Here is a 22,357-nt window from a genome sequence, read left to right on the forward strand (position 1 = left end):
TAGGATATGTGAGTGTAAGGCTCCTCCTCCATAGGATATGTGAGTGTAAGGCTCCTCCTCCATAGGATATGTGAGTGTAAGGCTCCTCCCCTATAGGATATGTGAGTGTAAGGCTCCTCCTCCATAGGATATGTGAGTGTAAGGCTCCTCCTCCATAGGATATGTGATTATAAGGCTCCTCCTCCATAGAATATGTGAGTGTAAGGCTCCTCCCCCATAGGATGTGTGAGTGTAAGGCTCCTCCTCCATAGTATATGTGAGTGTAAGGCTCCTCCTCCATAGGATATGTGAGTGTAAGGCTCCTCCTCCATAGGATATGTAAATCTAAGGCTCCTCCTCCATAGGATATGTGAGTGTAAGGCTCCTCCTCCATAGGATACGTGAGTGTAAGGCTCCTCCCCTATAGGATACGTGAGTGTAAGGCTCCTCCTCCATAGGATACGTGAGTGTAAGGCTCCTCCCCTATAGGATACGTGAGTGTAAGGCTCCTTCCACATGAGGGCGGCGCTGTGTGTGTGGGCGGGGACTCGGACGTGACGCTGTAGCAGAAGCCGCTGATTGGGCCATTGCCCAGATGTTAGTTGCCTGGTTACAGGAGGAAGGCGGCTGGCGGTTGCTAGGTAACATCCCCGTATCTCGGAGCCACGTTCTCTGACCTCTCAGCCAATCATATTGCACCGCGATCCGATGACGTCATGCAGAAAGAACCAATCAGAACACACCTTGCGAAATAAATCGCCATGACAACTGTAGTATGTCCGAGGTGAAGGGGCGTGCTCGGCGGTGTGTGGGCGGGGCCTGTAACCTTCCCGGAGCCAGGAGGATGAGAGAGGTAACAACACCCGAGGGGAGGAGGAGACAGGAGACATCACCTGGGGGGAGGAGGAGACAGGAGACATCACCTGGGGGGAGGAGGAGACAGGAGACATCACCTGGGGGAAGGAGGAGGAGACATCACCTGGGGGGAGGATGAGAGAGGAAACATCACCCGGGGGGAGGAGGAGGAGACAGGAGACATCACCCGGGGGGAGGAGGAGACAGGAGACATCACCTGGGGGGAGGAGGAGACAGGAGACATCACCTGGGGGAAGGAGGAGGAGACATCACCTGGGGGGAGGATGAGAGAGGAAACATCACCCGGGGGGAGGAGGAGACAGGAGACATCACCCGGGGGGAGGAGGAGACAGGAGACATCACCCGGGGGGAGGAGGAGGAGACAGGAGACATCACCCGGTGGGAGGAGGAGGAGACAGGAGACATCACCCGGTGGGAGGAGGAGGAGACATCACCCGGGGGGAGGAGGAAGAGACAGGAGACATCACCCGGGGGGAGGAGGAGACATCACCCGGGGGGAGGAGGAAGAGACAGGAGACATCACCCGGGGGGAGGAGGAGACATCACCCGGGGGGAGGAGGAGGAGACAAGAGACATAACCCGGGGGGAGGAGGAGACAGGAGACATCACCCGGGGGGAGGAGAAGGAGACAGGAGACATCACCCGGGGGGAGGAGGAGACATCACCCGGGGGGAGGAGGAAGAGACAGGAGACATCACCCGGGGGGAGGAGGAGACATCACCCGGGGGGAGGAGGAGGAGACAGGAGACATCACCCGGGGGGAGGAGGAGACATCACCCGGGGGGAGGAGGAAGAGACAGGAGACATCACCCGGGGGGAGGAGGAGACATCACCCGGGGGGAGGAGGAGGAGACAAGAGACATAACCCGGGGGGAGGAGGAGACAGGAGACATCACCCGGGGGGAGGAGGAGGAGGAGGAGACATCACCCGGGGGGAGGAGGAAGAGACAGGAGACATCACCCGGGGGGAGGAGGAGAAGACATCACCCGGGGGGAGGGGGAGGAGACATCACCCGGGGGGAGGAGGAGGAGACATCACCCGGGGGGAGGAGGAAGAGACAGGAGACATCACCCGGGGGGAGGAGGAGACATCACCCGGGGGGAGGAGGAGGAGACAAGAGACATAACCCGGGGGGAGGAGGAGACAGGAGACATCACCCGGGGGGAGGAGGAGGAGGAGGAGACATCACCCGGGGGGAGGAGGAAGAGACAGGAGACATCACCCGGGGGGAGGAGGAGGAGACATCACCCGGGGGGAGGGGGAGGAGACATCACCCGGGGGGAGGAGGAGGAGACATCACCCGGGGGGAGGAGGAGGAGACATAAACCGGGGGGAGGAGGAGGAGACATAAACCGGGGGGAGGAGGAAGAGACAGGAGACATCACCCTGGGGGAGGAGGAGGAGACATCACCCGGGGGGAGGAGGAGGAGACATTACCCGGGGGGAGGAGGAAGAGACAGGAGACATCACCCGGGGGGAGGAGGAGAAGACATCACCCGGGGGGAGGAGGAGGAGACATCACCTGGGGGGAGGAGGAGACAGGAGACATCACCCGGGGGGAGGAGGAGGAGACATCACTCGGGGGCAGGAGGAGGAGACATCACCCGGGGGGAGGAGGAGAAGACATCACCCGGGGGGAGGAGGAGGAGACATCACCCGGGGGGAGGAGGAGGAGACATTACCCGCGGGGAGGAGGAAGAGACAGGAGACATCACCCGGGGGGAGGAGGAGACATCACCCGGGGGGAGGAGGAGGAGACAAGAGACATAACCCGGGGGGAGGAGGAGACATCACCTGGGGGGAGGATGAGAGAGGAAACATCACCCGGGGGGAGGAGGAGGAGACAGGAGACATCACCCGGGGGGAGGAGGAGACAGGAGACATCACCCGGGGGGAGGAGGAAGAGACAGGAGACATCACCCGGGGGGAGGAGGAGGAGACAAGAGACATAACCCGGGGGGAGGAGGAGACAGGAGACATCACCCGGGGGGAGGAGGAGGTGACATCACCCGGGGGGAGGAGGAGGAGGAGACAGGAGACATCACCCGGGGGGAGGAGGAGACAGGAGACATCACCCGGGGGGAGGAGGAGACAGGAGACATCACCCGGGGGGAGGAGGAGGAGACATCACCTGGGGGGAGGAGGAGGAGACAGGAGACATCACCCGGGGGGAGGAGGAGGAGACAGGAGACATCACCCGGGGGGAGGAGGAGGAGACATCACCCGGGGGGAGGAGGAAGAGACAGGAGACATCACCCGGGGGGAGGAGGAGACATCACCCGGGGGGAGGAGGAGGAGACAAGAGACATAACCCGGGGGGAGGAGGAGACAGGAGACATCACCCGGGGGGAGGAGGAGGTGACATCACCCGGGGGGAGGAGGAGGAGGAGACAGGAGACATCACCCGGGGGGAGGAAGAGGAGACATAACCCGGGGGGAGGAGGAAGAGACAGGAGACATCACCCGGGGGGAGGAGGAGGAGACATCACCCGGGGGGAGGAGGAGGAGACATCACCCCGGGGGAGGAGGAGGAGACATTACCCGGGGGGAGGAGGAAGAGACAGGAGACATCACCCGGGGGGAGGAGGAGGAGACAGGAGACATCACCCGGGGGGAGGAGGAGAGAGGAGACATCACCCGGGGGGAGGAGGAGACAGGAGACATCACCCGGGGGGAGGAGGAAGAGACAGGAGACATCACCCGGGGGGAGGAGGAGGAGACAAGAGACATAACCTGGGGGGAGGAGGAGACAGGAGACATCACCCGGGGGGAGGAGGAGGTGACATCACCCGGGGGGAGGAGGAGGAGGAGACAGGAGACATCACCCGGGGGGAGGAGGAGGAGACATCACCCGGGGGGAGGAGGAGGAGACATCACCCGGGGGGAGGAGGAGGAGACATCACCCGGGGGGAGGAGGAGGAGACATCACCCGGGGGGAGGAGGAGACAGGAGACATCACCCGGGGGGAAGAGGAGGAGACAACACCCGGGGGGAGGAGGAAGAGACAGGAGACATCACCCGGGGGGAGGAGGAGACATCACCCGGGGGGAGGAGGAAGAGACAGGAGACATCACCCGGGGGGAGGAGGAGGAGACAGGAGACATCACCCGGGGGAGGAGACAGGAGACATCACCCGGGGGAGGAGGAGGAGACATCACCCGGGGGAGGAGGAGGAGACATCACCCGGGGGGAGGAGACATTACCCGGGGGGAGGAGGAAGAGACATCACCCGGGGGGAGGAGGAGACATCACCCGGGGGGAGTAGGAGGAGACATTACCCGGGGGAGGAAGAGGAGACATAACCCGGGGGGAGGAGGAGGAGAAATCACCCGGGGGGAGGAGGAGGAGAGAGGAGACATCACCCGGGGGAGGAGGAGGAGACAACACCCGGGGGGAGGAGGAGGAGACATCACCCTGGGAGAGGAGGAAGAGACAACACCCGGGGGCAGGAGGAGGAGACATCACCCGGGGGGAGGAGGAGGAGACATCACCCGGGGGGAGGAGGAGGAGACATCACCCGGGGGGAGGAGGAGGAGACATCACCCGGGGGGAGGAGGAGGAGACAACACCCGGGGTGAGGAGGAGGAGACATCACCCGGGGGGAGGAGGAGGAGACATCACCCGGGGGAGGAGGAGACAGGAGACATCACCCGGGGGGAGGAGGAGGAGACATCACCCGGGGGGAGGAGGAAGAGACAGGAGACATCACCCGGGGGGAGGAGGAGGAGACAGGAGACATCACCCGGGGGGGAGGAGGAGACATCACCCGGGGGGGAGGAGGAGACATCACCCGGGGGGGAGGAGGAGACATCACCTGGGGGGAGGAGGAGGAGACATCACCCGGGGGGAGGAGGAGGAGGAGACAGGAGACATCACCCGGGGGAGGAGGAGGAGATATCACCCGGGGGGAGGAGGAGGAGACATTACCCGGGGGGAGGAGGAGGAGACAGGAGACATCACCCGGGGGGAGGAGGAGGAGACATCACCCGGGGGGAGGAGGAGGAGACATCACCCGGGGGGAGGAGGAGACATCACCCGGGGGGCAGGAGACATCACCTGGGGGAGGAGGAGGAGGAGACATCACCCGGGGGGAGGAGGAGGAGACAGGAGACATCACCTGGGGGGAGGAGACAGGAGACATCACCTGGGGGGAGGAGGAGGAGACATCACCCGGGGGGAGGAGGAGGAGACATCACCCGGGGGGAGGAGGAGACAGGAGACATCACCCGGGGGGAGGAGGAGGAGACATCACCCGGGGGGAGGAGGAGGAGACATCACCCGGGGGGAGGAGGAGACAGGAGACATCACCCGGGGGGAGGAGGAGGAGACAACACCCGGGGGCAGGAGGAGACATCACCCGGGGGGAGGAGGAAGAGACAGGAGACATCACCCGGGGGGAGGAGGAGGAGACATCACCCGGGGGGAGGGGGAGGAGGAGGAGACATCACCCGGGGGGAGGAGGAGACATTACCCGGGGGGAGGAGGAGACATCACCCGGGGGGAGGAGGAGGAGACAGGAGACATCACCCGGGGGGGAGGAGGAGGAGACAGGAGACATCACCCGGGGGGAGGAGGAGACATCACCCGGGGGGAGGAGGAGACATCACCCGGGGGGAGGAGGAAGAGACAGGAGACATCACACGGGGGGAGGAGGAGGAGACAGGAGACATCACCCGGGGGGAGGAGGAGGAGACAGGAGACATCACCCGGGCGGAGGAGGAGGAGACAGGAGACATCACCCGGGGGGAGGAGGAGACAGGAGACATCACCCGGGGGGAGGAGGAGGAGACAGGAGACATCACCCGGGGGGAGGAGGAGGAGACAGGAGACATCACCCGGGGGGAGGAGGAGACATCACCCGGGGGGAGGAGGAGACAGGAGACATCACCCGGGGGGAGGAGGAGACATCACCCGGGGGGAGGAGGAGGAGGAGACATCACCCGGGGGGCAGGAGACATCACCCGGGGGAGGAGGAGGAGACATCACCCGGGGGAGGAGGAGGAGACATCACCCGGGGGGAGGAGGAGGAGACATCACCCGGGGGGAGGAGGAGGAGACATCACCCGGGGGGAGGAGGAAGAGACATCACCCGGGGGGAGGAGGAGGAGACATCACCCGGGGGGAGGAGGAGGAGACATCACCCGGGGGGAGGAGGAGGAGACATCACCCGGGGGGAGGAGGAGACATCACCCGGGGGGCAGGAGACATCACCTGGGGGAGGAGGAGGAGGAGACATCACCCGGGGGGAGGAGGAGGAGACAGGAGACATCACCTGGGGGGAGGAGACAGGAGACATCACCTGGGGGGAGGAGGAGGAGACATCACCCGGGGGGAGGAGGAGGAGACATCACCCGGGGGGAGGAGGAGGAGACATCACCCGGGGGGAGGAGGAGGAGACATCACCCGGGGGGAGGAGGAGACAGGAGACATCACCCGGGGGGAGGAGGAGGAGACAACACCCGGGGGCAGGAGGAGACATCACCCGGGGGGAGGAGGAAGAGACAGGAGACATCACCCGGGGGGAGGAGGAGGAGACATCACCCGGGGGGAGGGGGAGGAGGAGGAGACATCACCCGGGGGGAGGAGGAGACATTACCCGGGGGGAGGAGGAGACATCACCCGGGGGGAGGAGGAGGAGACAGGAGACATCACCCGGGGGGGAGGAGGAGGAGACAGGAGACATCACCCGGGGGGAGGAGGAGACATCACCCGGGGGGAGGAGGAGACATCACCCGGGGGGAGGAGGAAGAGACAGGAGACATCACCCGGGGGGAGGAGGAGGAGACAGGAGACATCACCCGGGGGGAGGAGGAGGAGACAGGAGACATCACCCGGGCGGAGGAGGAGGAGACAGGAGACATCACCCGGGGGGAGAAGGAGACATCACCCGGGGGGAGGAGGAGACAGGAGACATCACCCGGGGGGAGGAGGAGGAGACAGGAGACATCACCCGGGGGGAGGAGGAGGAGACAGGAGACATCACCCGGGGGGAGGAGGAGACATCACCCGGGGGGAGGAGGAGACAGGAGACATCACCCGGGGGGAGGAGGAGACATCACCCGGGGGGAGGAGGAGACAGGAGACATCACCCGGGGGGAGGAGGAGGAGGAGACATCACCCGGGGGGCAGGAGACATCACCCGGGGGAGGAGGAGGAGACATCACCCTGGGGGAGGAGGAGGAGACATCACCCGGGGGGAGGAGGAGGAGACATCACCCGGGGGGAGGAGGAAGAGACATCACCCGGGGGGAGGAGGAGGAGACATCACCCGGGGGGAGGAGGAGGAGACATCACCCGGGGGGAGGAGGAGGAGACATCACCCGGGGGGAGGAGGAGGAGACATCACCCGGGGGGAGGAGGAGGAGACATCACCCGGGGGGAGGAGGAGGAGACAGGAGACATCACCCGGGGGGAGGAGGAGGAGACAGGAGACATCACCCGGGGGGAGGAGGAGACATCACCCGGGGGGAGGAGGAGGAGACATCACCCGGGGGGAGGAGGAGGAGACAGGAGACATCACCCGGGGGGAGGAGGAGGAGACAGGAGACATCACCCGGGGGGAGGAGGAGGAGACATCACCCGGGGGGAGGAGGAGGAGACATCACCCGGGGGGAGGAGGAGGAGACAGGAGACATCACCTGGGGGGAGGAGGAGACAGGAGACATCACCCGGGGGGAGGAGGAAGAGACATCACCCGGGGGGAGGAGGAGGAGACATCACCCGGGGTGAGGAGGAGGAGACATCACCCGGGGGGAGGAGGAGGAGACATCACCCGGGGGGAGGAGGAGGAGACATCACCCGGGGTGAGGAGGAGGAGACATCACCCGGGGGGAGGAGGAGACATCACCCGGGGGGAGGAGGAGGAGACATCACCCGGGGGGAGGAGGAGGAGACATCACCCGGGGGGAGGAGGAGGAGACATCACCCGGGGGGAGGAGGAGGAGACAGGAGACATCACCCGGGGGGAGGAGGAGGAGACAGGAGACATCACCCGGGGGGAGGAGGAGGAGACATCACCCGGGGGGAGGAGGAGGAGACATCACCCGGGGGGAGGAGGAGGAGACAGGAGACATCACCCGGGGGGAGGAGGAGGAGACAGAAGACATCACCCGGGGGGAGGAGGAGTAGACAGGAGACATCACCCGGGGGGAGGAGGAGTAGATAGGAGACATCACCCGGGGGGAGGAGGAGTAGACAGGAGACATCACCCGTGGGGAGGAGGAGACATCACCCGGGGGGAGGAGGAGGAGACAGGAGACATCACCCGGGGGGAGGAGGAGGAGACAGGAGACATCACCCGGGGGGAGGAGGAGGAGACAGGAGACATCACCCGGGGGGAGGAAGAGGAGACAGGAGACATCACCCGGGGGGGGGGAGGAGGAGGCTGGAGACATCACCCGGGGGGAGGAGGAGACATCACCCGGGGGGAGGAGGAGGAGACATCACCCGGGGGCAGGAGGAGACATCACCTGGGGGGAGGAAGAGGAGACAGGAGACATCACCCGGGGGGAGGAGGAGGAGACAGGAGACATCACCCGGGGGGAGGAGGAGGAGACATCACCCGGGGGGAGGAGGAGGAGACAGGAGACATCACCCGGGGGGAGGAGGAGGAGACAGGAGACATCACCCGGGGGGAGGAGGAGGAGACATCACCCGGGGGGAGGAGGAGACAGGAGACATCACCCGGGGGGAGGAGGAGGAGACATCACCCGGGGGGAGGAGGAGGAGACATCACCCGGGGGGAGGAGGAGGAGACATCACCCGGGGGGAGGAGGAGGAGACATCACCCGGGGGGAGGAGGAGGAGACATCACCCGGGGGGAGGAGGAGGAGACAGGAGACATCACCCGGGGGGAGGAGGAGGAGACAGGAGACATCACCCGGGGGGAGGAGGAGGAGACATCACCCGGGGGGAGGAGGAGGAGACATCACCCGGGGGGAGGAGGAGGAGACATCACCCGGGGGGAGGAGGAGGAGACATCACCCGGGGGGAGGAGGAGGAGACATCACCCGGGGGGAGGAGGAGGAGACATCACCCGGGGGGAGGAGGAGGAGACAGGAGACATCACCCGGGGGGAGGAGGAGGAGACAGGAGACATCACCCGGGGGGAGGAGGAGGAGACAGGAGACATCACCCGGGGGGAGGAGGAGGAGACAGGAGACATCACCCGGGGGGAGGAGGAGGAGACATCACCCGGGGGGAGGAGGAGGAGACATCACCCGGGGGGAGGAGGAGGAGACAGGAGACATCACCCGGGGGGAGGAGGAGGAGACAGAAGACATCACCCGGGGGGAGGAGGAGTAGACAGGAGACATCACCCGGGGGGAGGAGGAGTAGACAGGAGACATCACCCGGGGGGAGGAGGAGTAGACAGGAGACATCACCCGGGGGGAGGAGGAGACATCACCCGGGGGGAGGAGGAGGAGACAGGAGACATCACCCGGGGGGAGGAGGAGGAGACAGGAGACATCACCCGGGGGGAGGAGGAGACATCACCCGGGGGGAGGAGGAGGAGACAGGAGACATCACCCGGGGGGAGGAAGAGGAGACAGGAGACATCACCCGAGGGGGGGGAGGAGGAGGCTGGAGACATCACCCGGGGGGAGGAGGAGGAGACATCACCCGGGGGCAGGAGGAGGAGACATCACCCGGGGGGAGGAGGAGGAGACATTACCCGGGGGGAGGAGGAGACATCACCCGGGGGGAGGAAGAGGAGACAGGAGACATCACCCGGGGGGAGGAGGAGGAGACAGGAGACATCACCCGGGGGGAGGAGGAGGAGACATCACCCGGGGGGAGGAGGAGGAGACATCACCCGGGGGGAGGAGGAGAAAGGAGACATCACCCGGGGGGAGGAGGAGACATCACCCGGGGGGAGGAAGAGGAGACAGGAGACATCACCCGGGGGGAGGAGGAGGAGACAGGAGACATCACCCGGGGAAAGGGGGAGGAGACAGGAGACATCACCCGGGGGGAAGAGGAGGAGACAGGAGACATCACCCGGGGGGAGGAGGAGACAGGAGACATCACCCGGGGGGAGGAGGAGAAAGGAGACATCACCCGGGGGGAGGAGGAGGAGACAGGAGACATCCCCCGGGGGGAGGAGGAGGAGACATCACCCAGGGGGAGGAGGAGACAGGAGACATCACCCAGGGGGAGGAGGAGACATCACCCGGGGGCAGGAGGAGACATCACCCTGGGGGAGGAGGAGACAGGAGACATCACCCGGGGGGAGGAGGTGGAGGAGACATCACCCGGGGGGAGGAGGAGACATCACCTGGGGGGAGGATGAGAGAGGAAACAACACCCGGGGAGAGGAGGAGACATCACCCGGGGGAGGAGGAGGAGGAGACATCACCCGGGGGAGGAGGAGGAGGAGACATCACCCGGGGGAGGAGGAGGAGGAGACATCACCCGGGGGAGGAGGAGGAGGAGACATCACCCGGGGGGAGGAGGAGGAGACAGGAGACATCACCCGTGGGGAGGAGGAGACATAATCCGGGGGGAGGAGGAGGAGGAGACAGGAGACATCACCCGGGGGGAGGAGGAGGAGGAGGAGACAGGAGACATCACCCGGGGGGAGGAGGAGGAGGAGACATCACCCGGGGGGAGGAGGAGACAGGAGACATCACCCTGGGGGAGGATGAGGAGACAGGAGACATCACCCGGGGGGAGGAGGAGGAGACAGGAGACATCACCCGGGGGGAGGAGGAGACAACACCCGGGGGGAGGAGGAGACAACACCCGGGGGGAGGAGGAGACAACACCCGGGGGGAGGAGGAGACATCACCCGGGGGGAGGAGGAGACATCACCTAGGGGGAGGAGGAGGAGACAGGAGACATCACCTGGGGGGAGGAGGAGACAGGAGACATCACCCGGGGGGAGGAGGAGGAGACAGGAGACATCACCCGGGGGGAGGAGGAGACATCACCCAGGGGGAGGAGGAGACATCACCCGGGGGGAGGAGGAGACATCACCCGGGGGGAGGAGGAGACATCACCCGGGGGGAGGAGGAGACATCACCCGGGGGGAGGAGGAGACATCACCCGGGGGGAGGAGGAGACATCACCCGGGGGGAGGAGCAGACATCACCCGGGGGGAGGAGGAGACATCACCCGGGGGGAGGAGCAGACATCACCCGGGGGGAGGAGGAGACATCACCCGGGGGGAGGAGGAGACATCACCCGGGGGGAGGAGGAGGAGACAGGAGACATCATCTGGGAGGAGGAGGAGGAGACAGGAGACATCATCTGGGAGGAGGAGGAGGAGGAGGAGGAGACAGGAGACATCACCCGGGGGGAGGAGGAGGAGACAGGAGACAGGAGACATCACCCGGGGGGAGGAGGAGGAGACAGGAGACATCATCTGGGAGGAGGAGGAGACAGGAGACATCATCTGGGAGGAGGAGGAGGAGACAGGAGACATCACCCGGGGGGAGGAGGAGACATCACCCCAGGGTGTAGTGTAATATCACATCACATGCCCCGGGTGCAGTGTAATGTCAGTTGGCCGCCATCTTGCCCCCGGGTGTAATATCCGTTGCCCCGCCATCTCGCCCCGGGGTGTAGTGTAATGTGCGGTGCTCTCCCTGCAGACACTATGGTGGTGCCGGTGCCCGTCTGCCGCCATCTTCCTGCTGATCTTCTCCCTGATGCCAGCGGGCGCGGTGCCCATCGACACAGACAAGACCAAGACGACTGAGGAGGGGCAGAAGCCGGGACCCTCGGTGAGTACAGGGGGTGTCGCTCCAGGCTGGGGGCTCAGGGTGCACCTGGCGAGGAGTATTGGGTGTCAGCACTGTGGGGCTCAGGGTGCACCTGGCGAGGAGTATTGGGTGTCAGCACTGTGGGGCTCAGGGTGCACCTGGTGATGAGTATTGGGTGTCAGCACTGTGGGGCTCAGGGTGCACCTGGCGAGGAGTATTGGGTGTCAGCACTGTGGGGCTCAGGGTGCACCTGGTGATGAGTATTGGGTGTCAGCACTGTGGGGCTCAGGGTGCACCTGGCCAGGAGTATTGGGTGTCAGCACTGTGGGGCTCAGGGTGCACCTGGCCAGGAGTATTGGGTGTCAGCACTGTGTGGCTCAGGGTGCACCTGGCCAGGAGTATTGGGTGTCAGCACTGTGGGGCTCAGGGTGCACCTGGCGAGGAGTATTGGGTGTCAGCACTGTGGGGCTCAGGGTGCACCTGGCGAGGAGTATTGGGTGTCAGCACTGTGGGGCTCAGGGTGCACCTGGCGAGGAGTATTGGGTGTCAGCACTGTGGGGCTCAGGGTGCACCTGGCCAGGAGTATTGGGTGTCAGCACTGTGGGGCTCAGGGTGCACCTGGCCAGGAGTATTGGGTGTCAGCACTGTGGGGCTCAGGGTGCACCTGGCCAGGAGTATTGGGTGTCAGCACTGTGGGGCTCAGGGTGCACCTGGCCAGGAGTATTGGGTGTCAGCACTGTGGGGCTCAGGGTGCACCTGGCGAGGAGTATTGGGTGTCAGCACTGTGGGGCTCAGGGTGCACCTGGCGAGGAGTATTGGGTGTCAGCACTGTGGGGCTCAGGGTGCACCTGGCCAGGAGTATTGGGTGTCAGCACTGTGGGGCTCAGGGTGCACCTGGCGAGGAGTATTGGGTGTCAGCACTGTGGGGCTCAGGGTGCACCTGGCCAGGAGTATTGGGTGTCAGCACTGTGGGGCTCAGGGTGCACCTGGCGAGGAGTATTGGGTGTCAGCACTGTGGGGCTCAGGGTGCACCTGGTGATGAGTATTGGGTGTCAGCACTGTGGGGCTCAGGGTGCACCTGGCGAGGAGTATTGGGTGTCAGCACTGTGGGGCTCAGGGTGCACCTGGCCAGGAGTATTGGGTGTCAGCACTGTGGGGCTCAGGGTGCACCTGGCGAGGAGTATTGGGTGTCAGCACTGTGGGGCTCAGGGTGCACCTGGCCAGGAGTATTGGGTGTCAGCACTGTGGGGCTCAGGGTGCACCTGGTGAGGAGTATTGGGTGTCAGCACTGTGGGGCTCAGGGTGCACCTGGCGAGGAGTATTGGGTGTCAGCACTGTGGGGCTCAGGGTGCACCTGGCGAGGAGTATTGGGTGTCAGCACTGTGGGGCTCAGGGTGCACCTGGCCAGGAGTATTGGGTGTTAGCACTGTGGGGCTCAGGGTGCACCTGGTGATGAGTATTGGGTGTCAGCACTGTGGGGCTCAGGGTGCACCTGGCCAGGAGTATTGGGTGTCAGCACTGTGTGGCTCAGGGTGCACCTGGCGAGGAGTATTGGGTGTCAGCACTGTGGGGCTCAGGGTGCACCTGGCGAGGAGTATTGGGTGTCAGCACTGTGGGGCTCAGGGTGCACCTGGCGAGGAGTATTGGGTGTTAGCACTGTGGGGCTCAGGGTGCACCTGGTGATGAGTATTGGGTGTCAGCACTGTGGGGCTCAGGGTGCACCTGGCCAGGAGTATTGGGTGTCAGCACTGTGGGGCTCAGGGTGCACCTGGCGAGGAGTATTGGGTGTCAGCACTGTGGGGCTCAGGGTGCACCTGGCGAGGAGTATTGGGTGTCAGCACTGTGGGGCTCAGGGTGCACCTGGCGAGGAGTATTGGGTGTCAGCACTGTGGGGCTCAGGATGCACCTGGCGAGGAGTATTGGGTGTCAGCACTGTGGGGCTCAGGGTGCACCTGGCCAGGAGTATTGGGTGTCAGCACTGTGGGGCTCAGGGTGCACCTGGTGATGAGTATTGGGTGTCAGCACTGTGGGGCTCAGGGTGCACCTGGAGAGGAGTATTGGGTGTCAGCACTGTGGGGCTCAGGGTGCACCTGGCCAGGAGTATTGGGTGTCAGCACTGTGGGGCTCAGGATGCACCTGGCGAGGAGTATTGGGTGTCAGCACTGTGGCTCTCAGGGTGCACCTGGCGAGGAGTATTGGGTGTCAGCACTGTGGGGCTCAGGGTGCACCTGGCGAGGAGTATTGGGTGTCAGCACTGTGGGGCTCAGGGTGCACCTGGCGAGGAGTATTGGGTGTCAGCACTGTGGGGCTCAGGGTGCACCTGGCGAGGAGTATTGGGTGTCAGCACTGTGGGGCTCAGGGTGCACCTGGCGAGGAGTATTGGGTGTCAGCACTGTGGGGCTCAGGGTGCACCTGGCCAGGAGTATTGGGTGTCAGCACTGTGGGGCTCAGGGTGCACCTGGCCAGGAGTATTGGGTGTCAGCACTGTGGGGCTCAGGGTGCACCTGGCCAGGAGTATTGGGTGTCAGCACTGTGGGGCTCAGGGTGCACCTGGCGAGGAGTATTGGGTGTCAGCACTGTAGGGCTCAGGGTGCACCTGGCGAGGAGTATTGGGTGTCAGCACTGTGGGGCTCAGGGTGCACCTGGCGAGGAGTATTGGGTGTCAGCACTGTGGGGCTCAGGGTGCACCGGGCGAGGAGTATTGGGTGTCAGCACTGTGGGGCTCAGGGTGCACCTGGCGAGGAGTATTGGGTGTCAGCACTGTGGGGCTCAGGGTGCACCTGGCGAGGAGTATTGGGTGTCAGCACTGTGGGGCTCAGGGTGCACCTGGCCAGGAGTATTGGGTGTCAGCACTGTGGGGCTCAGGGTGCACCTGGCGAGGAGTATTGGGTGTCAGCACTGTGGGGCTCAGGGTGCACCTGGCCAGGAGTATTGGGTGTCAGCACTGTGGGGTTTAGGGTGCACCTGGTGATGAGTATTGGGTGTCAGCACTGTGGGGCTCAGGGTGCACCTGGTGAGGAGTATTGGGTGTCAGCACTGTGGGGCTCAGGGTGCACCTGGCGAGGAGTATTGGGTGTCAGCACTGTGGGGCTCAGGGCGCACCTGGCCAGGAGTATTGGGTGTCAGCACTGTGGGGCTCAGGGTGCACCTGGCGAGGAGTATTGGGTGTCAGCACTGTGGGGCTCAGGGTGCACCTGGTGATGAGTATTGGGTGTCAGCACTGTGGGGCTCAGGGTGCACCTGGCCAGGAGTATTGGGTGTCAGCACTGTGGGGCTCAGGGTGCACCTGGCCAGGAGTATTGGGTGTCAGCACTGTGGGGCTCAGGGTGGGGGCACGTGGTGAGTATTAAGTCCTGGGGGAGGTGATTAGAGGAAGGTGAGCCCAGCTGCTGCTATATATTGGATGGTGGTCCACGTGCTGGGGGGCTCTTGGTAGGTGCATGTGGAGGTGAGTGCGGGAGGTGCTTTCCATGCTTGACGGGGTCTGAGGGCAGTATTAATGCTGGGGGGGCGGTGTCCATGCTGGGGGGTCTTCAGGGGCTCTGGGGTCCCTCCAGCTGTCGGTGACGGGTCTCTTGTGACAGGACACAGGACTCTACTATGACCGGTACCTGCGGGAGGTGGTGGAGGTCCTGGAGACGGACCAGCATTTCCGGGAGAAGATCCAGGCCGCAGACATGGAGGACATCAAGGTGAGGGATGGGGGGCACATACTTCTGGGGCTCCTGGGAGGGGCCGCCTCTCTCATACTTCTGGGGCTCCTGGGAGGGGCCGCCTCTCTCATACTTCTGGGGCTCCTGGGAGGGGCCGCCTCTCTCATACTTCTGGGGCTCCTGGGAGGGGCCGCCTCTCTTACTGATGGGGTTCCTGGGAGGGGCCGCCTCTCTCATACTTCTGGGGCTCCTGGGAGGGGCCGCCTCTCATACTTCTGGGGCTCCTGGGAGGGGCCGCCTCTCATACTTCTGGGGCTCCTGGGAGGGGCCGCCTCTCATACTTCTGGGGCTCCTGGGAGGGGCCGCCTCTCTCATACTTCTGGGGCTCCTGGGAGGGGCCGCCTCTCTTACTGATGGGGTTCCTGGGAGGGGCCGCCTCTCTCATACTTCTGGGGCTCCTGGGAGGGGCCGCCTCTCATACTTCTGGGGCTCCTGGGAGGTGCCACCTCTCTCATACTTCTGGGGCTCCTGGGAGGGGCCGCCTCTCATACTTCTGGGGCTCCTGGGAGGGGCCGCCTCTCTCATACTTCTGGGGCTCCTGGGAGGGGCCGCCTCTCTCATACTTCTGGGGCTCCTGGGAGGGGCAGCCTCTCTCATACTTCTGGGGCTCCTGGGAGGGGCCGCCTCTCTCATACTTCTGGGGTTCCTGGGAGGGGCAGCCTCTCTCATACTTCTGGGGCTCCTGGGAGGGGCCGCCTCTCTCATACTTCTGGGGCTCCTGGGACGGGCCGCCTCTCTCATACTTCTGGGGCTCCTGGGACGGGCCGCCTCTCTCATACTTCTGGGGCTCCTGGGACGGGCCGCCTCTCTCATACTTCTGGGGCTCCTGGGAGGGGCCGCCTCTCTTACTGATGGGGTTCCTGGGAGGGGCCGCCTCTCTTACTGATGGGGTTCCTGGGAGGGGCCGCCTCTCTTACTGATGGGGTTCCTGGGAGGGGCCGCCTCTCTCATACTTCTGGGGCTCCTGGGAGGGGCCACCTCTCTCATACTTCTGGGGTTCCTGGGAGGGGCCGCCTCTCTTACTGATGGGGTTCCTGGGAGGGGCCGCCTCTCTCATACTTCTGGGGTTCCTGGGAGGGGCCGCCTCTCTCATACTTCTGGGGCTCCTGGGAGGGGCCGCCTCTCTCATACTTCTGGGGCTCCTGGGACGGGCCGCCTCTCTCATACTTCTGGGGCTCCTGGGACGGGCCGCCTCTCTCATACTTCTGGGGCTCCTGGGACGGGCCGCCTCTCTCATACTTCTGGGGCTCCTGGGAGGGGCCGCCTCTCTTACTGATGGGGTTCCTGGGAGGGGCCGCCTCTCTTACTGATGGGGTTCCTGGGAGGGGCCGCCTCTCTTACTGATGGGGTTCCTGGGAGGGGCCGCCTCCCATACTTCTGGGGCTCCTGGGAGGGGCCGCCTCTCTCATACTTCTGGGGCTCCTGGGAGGGGCCGCCTCTCTCATACTTCTGGGGCTCCTGGGAGGGGCCGCCTCTCTCATACTTCTGGGGCTCCTGGGAGGGGCCGCCTCTCTTACTGATGGGGTTCCTGGGAGGGGCCGCCTCTCTTACTGATGGGGTTCCTGGGAGGGGCCGCCTCTCTCATACTTCTGGGGCTCCTGGGAGGGGCCGCCTCTCTCATACTTCTGGGGCTCCTGGGAGGGGCCGCCTCTCTTACTGATGGGGTTCCTGGGAGGGGCCGCCTCTCTCATACTTCTGGGGCTCCTGGGAGGGGCCTCCTCTCTCATACTTCTGGGGCTCCTGGGAGGGGTCGCCTCTCTCATACTTCTGGAGCTCCTGGGAGGGGCCGCCTCTCTCATACTTCTGGGGCTCTTGGGAGGGGCCGCCTCTCTTACTGATGGGGTTCCTGGGAGGGGCCGCCTCTCTTACTGATGGGGTTCCTGGGAGGGGCCGCCTCTCTCATACTTCTGGGGCTCCTGGGAGGGGCCGCCTCTCTTACTGATGGGGTTCCTGGGAGGGGCTGCCTCTCTCATACTTCTGGGGCTCCTGGGAGGGGCCACCTCTCTCATACTTCTGGGGCTCCTGGGAGGGGCCGCCTCTCATACTTCTGGGGCTCCTGGGAGGGGCCACCTCTCTCATACTTCTGGGGCTCCCGGAAGGGGCCGCCTCTCTCATACTTCTGGGGTTCCTGGGAGGGGCCGCCTCTCTCATACTTCTGGGGTTCCTGGGAGGGGCCGCCTCTCTCATACTTCTGGGGCTCCCGGAAGGGGCCGCCTCTCTCATACTTCTGGGGCTCCCGGAAGGGGCCGCCTCTCTCATACTTCTGGGGCTCCCGGAAGGGGCTGCCTCTCTTATACTGATGGGGCTCCCGGGAGGGGCCGCCTCTCTCATACTTCTGGGGCTCCCGGAAGGGGCTGCCTCTCTTATACTGATGGGGCTCCCGGGAGGGGCCGCCTCTCTCATACTTCTGGGGCTCCTGGGAGGGGCCGCCTCTCATACTTCTGGGGCTCCTGGGAGGGGCCGCCTCTCATACTGATGGCGTCTTGCAGAGCGGGAGGATCAGTAAGGAGCTGGACCTGGTCGGACATCACATCCGGAGTCGTCTGGACGAGCTGAAGAGGCAGGAGGTGGCGCGGCTGCGCATGCTGATCAAGGCCAAGCTCAGCGCTCAGGACGGTGAGACCACCACAGCCCCCTCATGTCCTGGGGAGGTGGTGGTAGGACCCCCCCTGACCCTCATGTCCTGAGGAGGTGGTGGTAGGACCCCCCTGACCCTCATGTCCTGGGGAGGTGGTGGTAGGACCCCCCTGCCCCTCATGTCCTGGGGAGGTGGTGGTAGGACCCCCCTGCCCCTCATGTCCTGGGGAGGTGGTGGTAGGATCCCCCTGCTCCTCATGTCCTGGGGAGGTGGTGGTAGGACCTCCTGCCCCTCATGTCCTGGGGAGGTGGTGGTAGGACCTCCTGCCCCTGATGTCCTGGGGAGGTGGTGGTAGGACCCCCTGCCCCTAATGTCCTGGGGAGGTGGTGGTAGGACCCCCCTACCCCTCATGTCCTGGGGAGGTGGTGGTAGGACCCCCCTGCCCCTCATGTCCTGGGGAGGTGATGGTAGGACCTCCTGCCCCTGATGTCCTGGGGAGGTGGTGGTAGGACCTCCTGCCCCTGATGTCCTGGGGAGGTGGTGGTAGGACCCCCCTGCCCCTCATGTCCTGGGGAGGTGATGGTAGGACCTCCTGCCCCTGATGTCCTGGGGAGGTGGTGGTAGGACCCTCCCCTGCCCCTCATGTCCTGGGGAGGTGGTGGTAGGGCCCCCCTGCCCCTCATGTCCTGGGGAGGTGGTGGTAGGACCCCTCCTGCCCCTAATGTCCTGGGGAGGTGGTGGTAGGACCTCCTGCCCCTGATGTCCTGGGGAGGTGGTGGTAGGACCCCCCTGCCCCTCATGTCCTGGGGAGGTGGTGGTAGGACCCCCTGCCCCTAATGTCCTGTGGAGGTGGTGGTAGGACCCCCCCTGCCCCTCATGTCCTGGGGAGGTGGTGGTAGGACCTCCTGCCCCTGATGTCCTGGGGAGGTGGTGGTAGGACCCCCCTGCCCCTCATGTCCTGGGGAGGTGGTGGTAGGACCCCCCTGCCCCTCATGTCCTGGGGAGGTGGTGGTAGGACCCCCCTGCCCCTCATGTCCTGGGGAGGTGGTGGTAGGACCCCCTGCCCCTCATGTCCTGGGGAGGTGGTGGTAGGACCCTGCTGCCCCTCATGTCCTGGGGAGGTGGTGGTAGGAATCCCCTGCCCCTCATGTCCTGGGGAGGTGGTGGTAGGACCCCCCTGCCCTTTCATGTCCTGGGGAGGTGGTGGTAGGACCCCCCTGCCCTTTCATGTCCTGGGGAGGTGGTGGTAGGACCCTCCCCTGCCCCTCATGTCCCGGGGAGGTGGTGGTAGGACCCCCCCTAACCCCTAATGTCCTGGGGAGGTGGTGGTAGGACCCCCCCTAACCCCTAATGTCCTGGGGAGGTGGTGGTAGAACCCCCCTGCCCCTCATGTCCTGCCGAAGGGGGTGGTAGGACCCCCCTGCCCCTCATGTCCTGGGGAGGTGGTGGTAGGACCCCCTGCCCCTCATGTCCTTGGGAGGTGGTGGTAGGACCCTGCTGCCCCTCATGTCCTGGGGAGGTGGTGGTAGGACCCCCCTGCCCTTTCATGTCCTGGGGAGGTGGTGGTAGGACCCCCCTGCCCTTTCATGTCCTGGGGAGGTGGTGGTAGGACCCTCCCCTGCCCCTCATGTCCCGGGGAGGTGGTGGTAGGACCCCCCCTAACCCCTAATGTCCTGGGGAGGTGGTGGTAGGACCCCCCCTAACCCCTAATGTCCTGGGGAGGTGGTGGTAGGACCCCCCCCTAACCCCTAATGTCCTGGGGAGGTGGTGGTAGGACCCCCCTGCCCCTCATGTCCTGCCCCTCATGTCCTGGGGAGGTGGTGGTAGGACCCCCATGCCCCTCATGTCCTGGGGAGGTGGTGGTAGGAATCCCCTGCCCCTCATGTCCCGGGGAGGTGGTGGTAGGACCCCCCCTAACCCCTAATGTCCTGGGGAGGTGGTGGTAGGAATCCCCTGCCCCTCATGTCCTGGGGAGGTGGTGGTAGGACCCCCCTGCCCCTCATGTCCTGGGGAGGTGGTGGTAGGACCCCCATGCCCCTCATGTCCTGGGGAGGTGGTGGTAGGAATCCCCTGCCCCTCATGTCCTGGGGAGGTGGTGGTAGGATCCCCCTGCTCCTCATGTCCTGGGGAGGTGGTGGTAGGATCCCCATGCCCCTCATGTCCTGGGGAGGTGGTGGTAGGAATCCCCTGCCCCTCATGTCCTGGGGAGGTGGTGGTAGGATCCCCCTGCTCCTCATGTCCTGGGGAGGTGGTGGTAGGATCCCCTGCCCCTCATGTCCTGGGGAGGTGGTGGTAGGACCCCCCTGCCCCTCATGTCCTGGGGAGGTGGTGGTAGGACCCCCCTGCCCCTCATGTCCTGGGGAGGTGGTGGTAGGAATCCCCTGCCCCTCATGTCCTGGGGAGGTGGTGGTAGGAATCCCCTGCCCCTCATGTCCTGGGGAGGTGGTGGTAGGACCCCCCTGCCCCTCATGTCCTGGGGAGGTGGTGGTAGGACCCCCATGCCCCTCATGTCTTGGGGAGGTGGTGGTAGGAATCCCCTGCCCCTCATGTCCTGGGGAGGTGGTGGTAGGACCCTCCCCTGCCCCTCATGTCCTGGGGAGGTGGTGGTAGGACCTCCTGTCCCTGATGTCCTGGGGAGGTGGTGGTAGGACCCCCTGCCCCTAATGTCCTGGGGAGGTGGTGGTAGGACCCCCCTGCCCCTCATGTCCTGGGGAGGTGGTGGTAGGACCCCCCTGCCCCTCATGTCCTGGGGAGGTGGTGGTAGGACCCCCCTGCCCCTCATGTCCTGGGGAGGTGGTGGTAGGATCCCATGCCCCTCATGTCCTGGGGAGGTGGTGGTAGGACCCCCCCTGCCCCTCATGTCCTGGGGAGGTGGTGGTAGGACCCCCCCTGCCCCTCATGTCCTGGGGAGGTGGTGGTAGGATCCCCTGCCCCTCATGTCCTGGGGAGGTGGTATTAGGACCCCCCCTGCCCCTCATGTCCTGGGGAGGTGGTGGTAGGACCCCCATGCCCCTCATGTCCTGGGGAGGTGGTGGTAGGAATCCCCTGCCCCTCATGTCCTGGGGAGGTGGTGGTAGGACCCTCCCCTGCCCCTCATGTCCTGGGGAGGTGGTGGTAGGACCCTCCCCTGCCCCTCATGTCCTGGGGAGGTGGTGGTAGGACCCTCCCCTGCCCCTCATGTCCTGGGGAGGTGGTGGTAGGACCCCCCTGCCCCTCATGTCCTGGAGAGGTGGTGGTAGGACCCCCCTGCCCCTCATGTCCTGGGGAGGTGGTGGTAGGACCCCCCTGCCCCTCATGTCCTGGGGAGGTGGTGGTAGGACCTCCTGCCCCTCATGTCCTGGGGAGGTGGTGGTAGGATCCCATGCCCCTCATGTCCTGGGGAGGTGGTGGTAGGACCCCCCCTGCCCCTCATGTCCTGGGGAGGTGGTGGTAGGACCCCCCTGCCCCTCATGTCCTGGGGAGGTGGTGGTAGGACCCCCCTGCCCCTCATGTCCTGGAGAGGTGGTGGTAGGACCCCCCTGCCCCTCATGTCCTGGGGAGGTGGTGGTAGGACCCCCTGCCCCTAATGTCCTGGGGAGGTGGTGGTAGGACCCCCCTGCCCCTCATGTCCTGGGGAGGTGGTGGTAGGACCCCCCTGCCCCTCATGTCCTGGGGAGGTGGTGGTAGGACCTCCTGCCCCTCATGTCCTGGGGAGGTGGTGGTAGGATCCCATGCTCCTCATGTCCTGGGGAGGTGGTGGTAGGACCCCCCCTGCCCCTCATGTCCTGGGGAGGTGGTGGTAGGACCCCCCTGCCCCTCATGTCCTGGGGAGGTGGTGGTAGGACCCCCCTGCCCCTCATGTCCTGGGGAGGTGGTGGTAGGATCCCCTGCCCTTCATGTCCTGGGGAGGTGGTGGTAGGACCCCCCTGCCCCTCATGTCCTGGGGAGGTGGTGGTAGGACCCCCTGCCCCTCATGTCCTGGGGAGGTGGTGGTAGGACCCCCCTGCCCCTCATGTCCTGGGGAGGTGGTGGTAGGACCCTCCCCTGCCCCTCATGTCCTGGGGAGGTGGTGGTAGGACCCCCCCTAACCCCTAATGTCCTGGGGAGGTGGTGGTAGGACCCCCCTGCCCCTCATGTCCTGGGGAGGTGGTGGTAGGACCCCCCTGCCCCTCATGTCCTGGGGAGGTGGTGGTAGGACCCCCCTGCCCCTCATGTCCTGGAGAGGTGGTGGTAGGACCCCCCTGCCCCTCATGTCCTGGGGAGGTGGTGGTAGGACCCCCCTGCCCCTCATGTCCTGGGGAGGTGGTGGTAGGACCCCCCTGCCCCTCATGTCCTGGGAGGTGGTGGTAGGACCTCCTGCCCCTCATGTCCTGGGGAGGTGGTGGTAGGATCCCATGCTCCTCATGTCCTGGGGAGGTGGTGGTAGGACCCCCCCTGCCCCTCATGTCCTGGGGAGGTGGTGGTAGGACCCCCCTGCCCCTCATGTCCTGGGGAGGTGGTGGTAGGACCCCCCTGCCCCTCATGT

General features: G+C 65.1%; 1 protein-coding gene across 1 annotated transcript in view; it reads left to right on the plus strand.

The window, feature by feature from the left end:
• Positions 1-657: 657 nt before the first annotated feature.
• The window catches only part of LOC140110496 (nucleobindin-2-like), a gene marked incomplete at its 3' end in the record, with an annotated part of 30,791 nt that continues 9,091 nt past the window's right edge, over positions 658-22,357 (plus strand). The window contains exons 1-4 of the mRNA XM_072132234.1: positions 658-832; positions 11,452-11,583; positions 15,147-15,254; positions 17,765-17,891. Coding sequence (XP_071988335.1) covers positions 755-832; positions 11,452-11,583; positions 15,147-15,254; positions 17,765-17,891 — 445 coding nt within the window. The remainder of the gene's footprint in view (positions 833-11,451; positions 11,584-15,146; positions 15,255-17,764; positions 17,892-22,357) is intronic.

The sequence above is a fragment of the Engystomops pustulosus genome, unplaced genomic scaffold, assembly GCF_040894005.1.
Source record: "Engystomops pustulosus unplaced genomic scaffold, aEngPut4.maternal MAT_SCAFFOLD_289, whole genome shotgun sequence".
In the NCBI taxonomy this organism is placed as follows: Eukaryota; Metazoa; Chordata; class Amphibia; order Anura; family Leptodactylidae; genus Engystomops; species Engystomops pustulosus.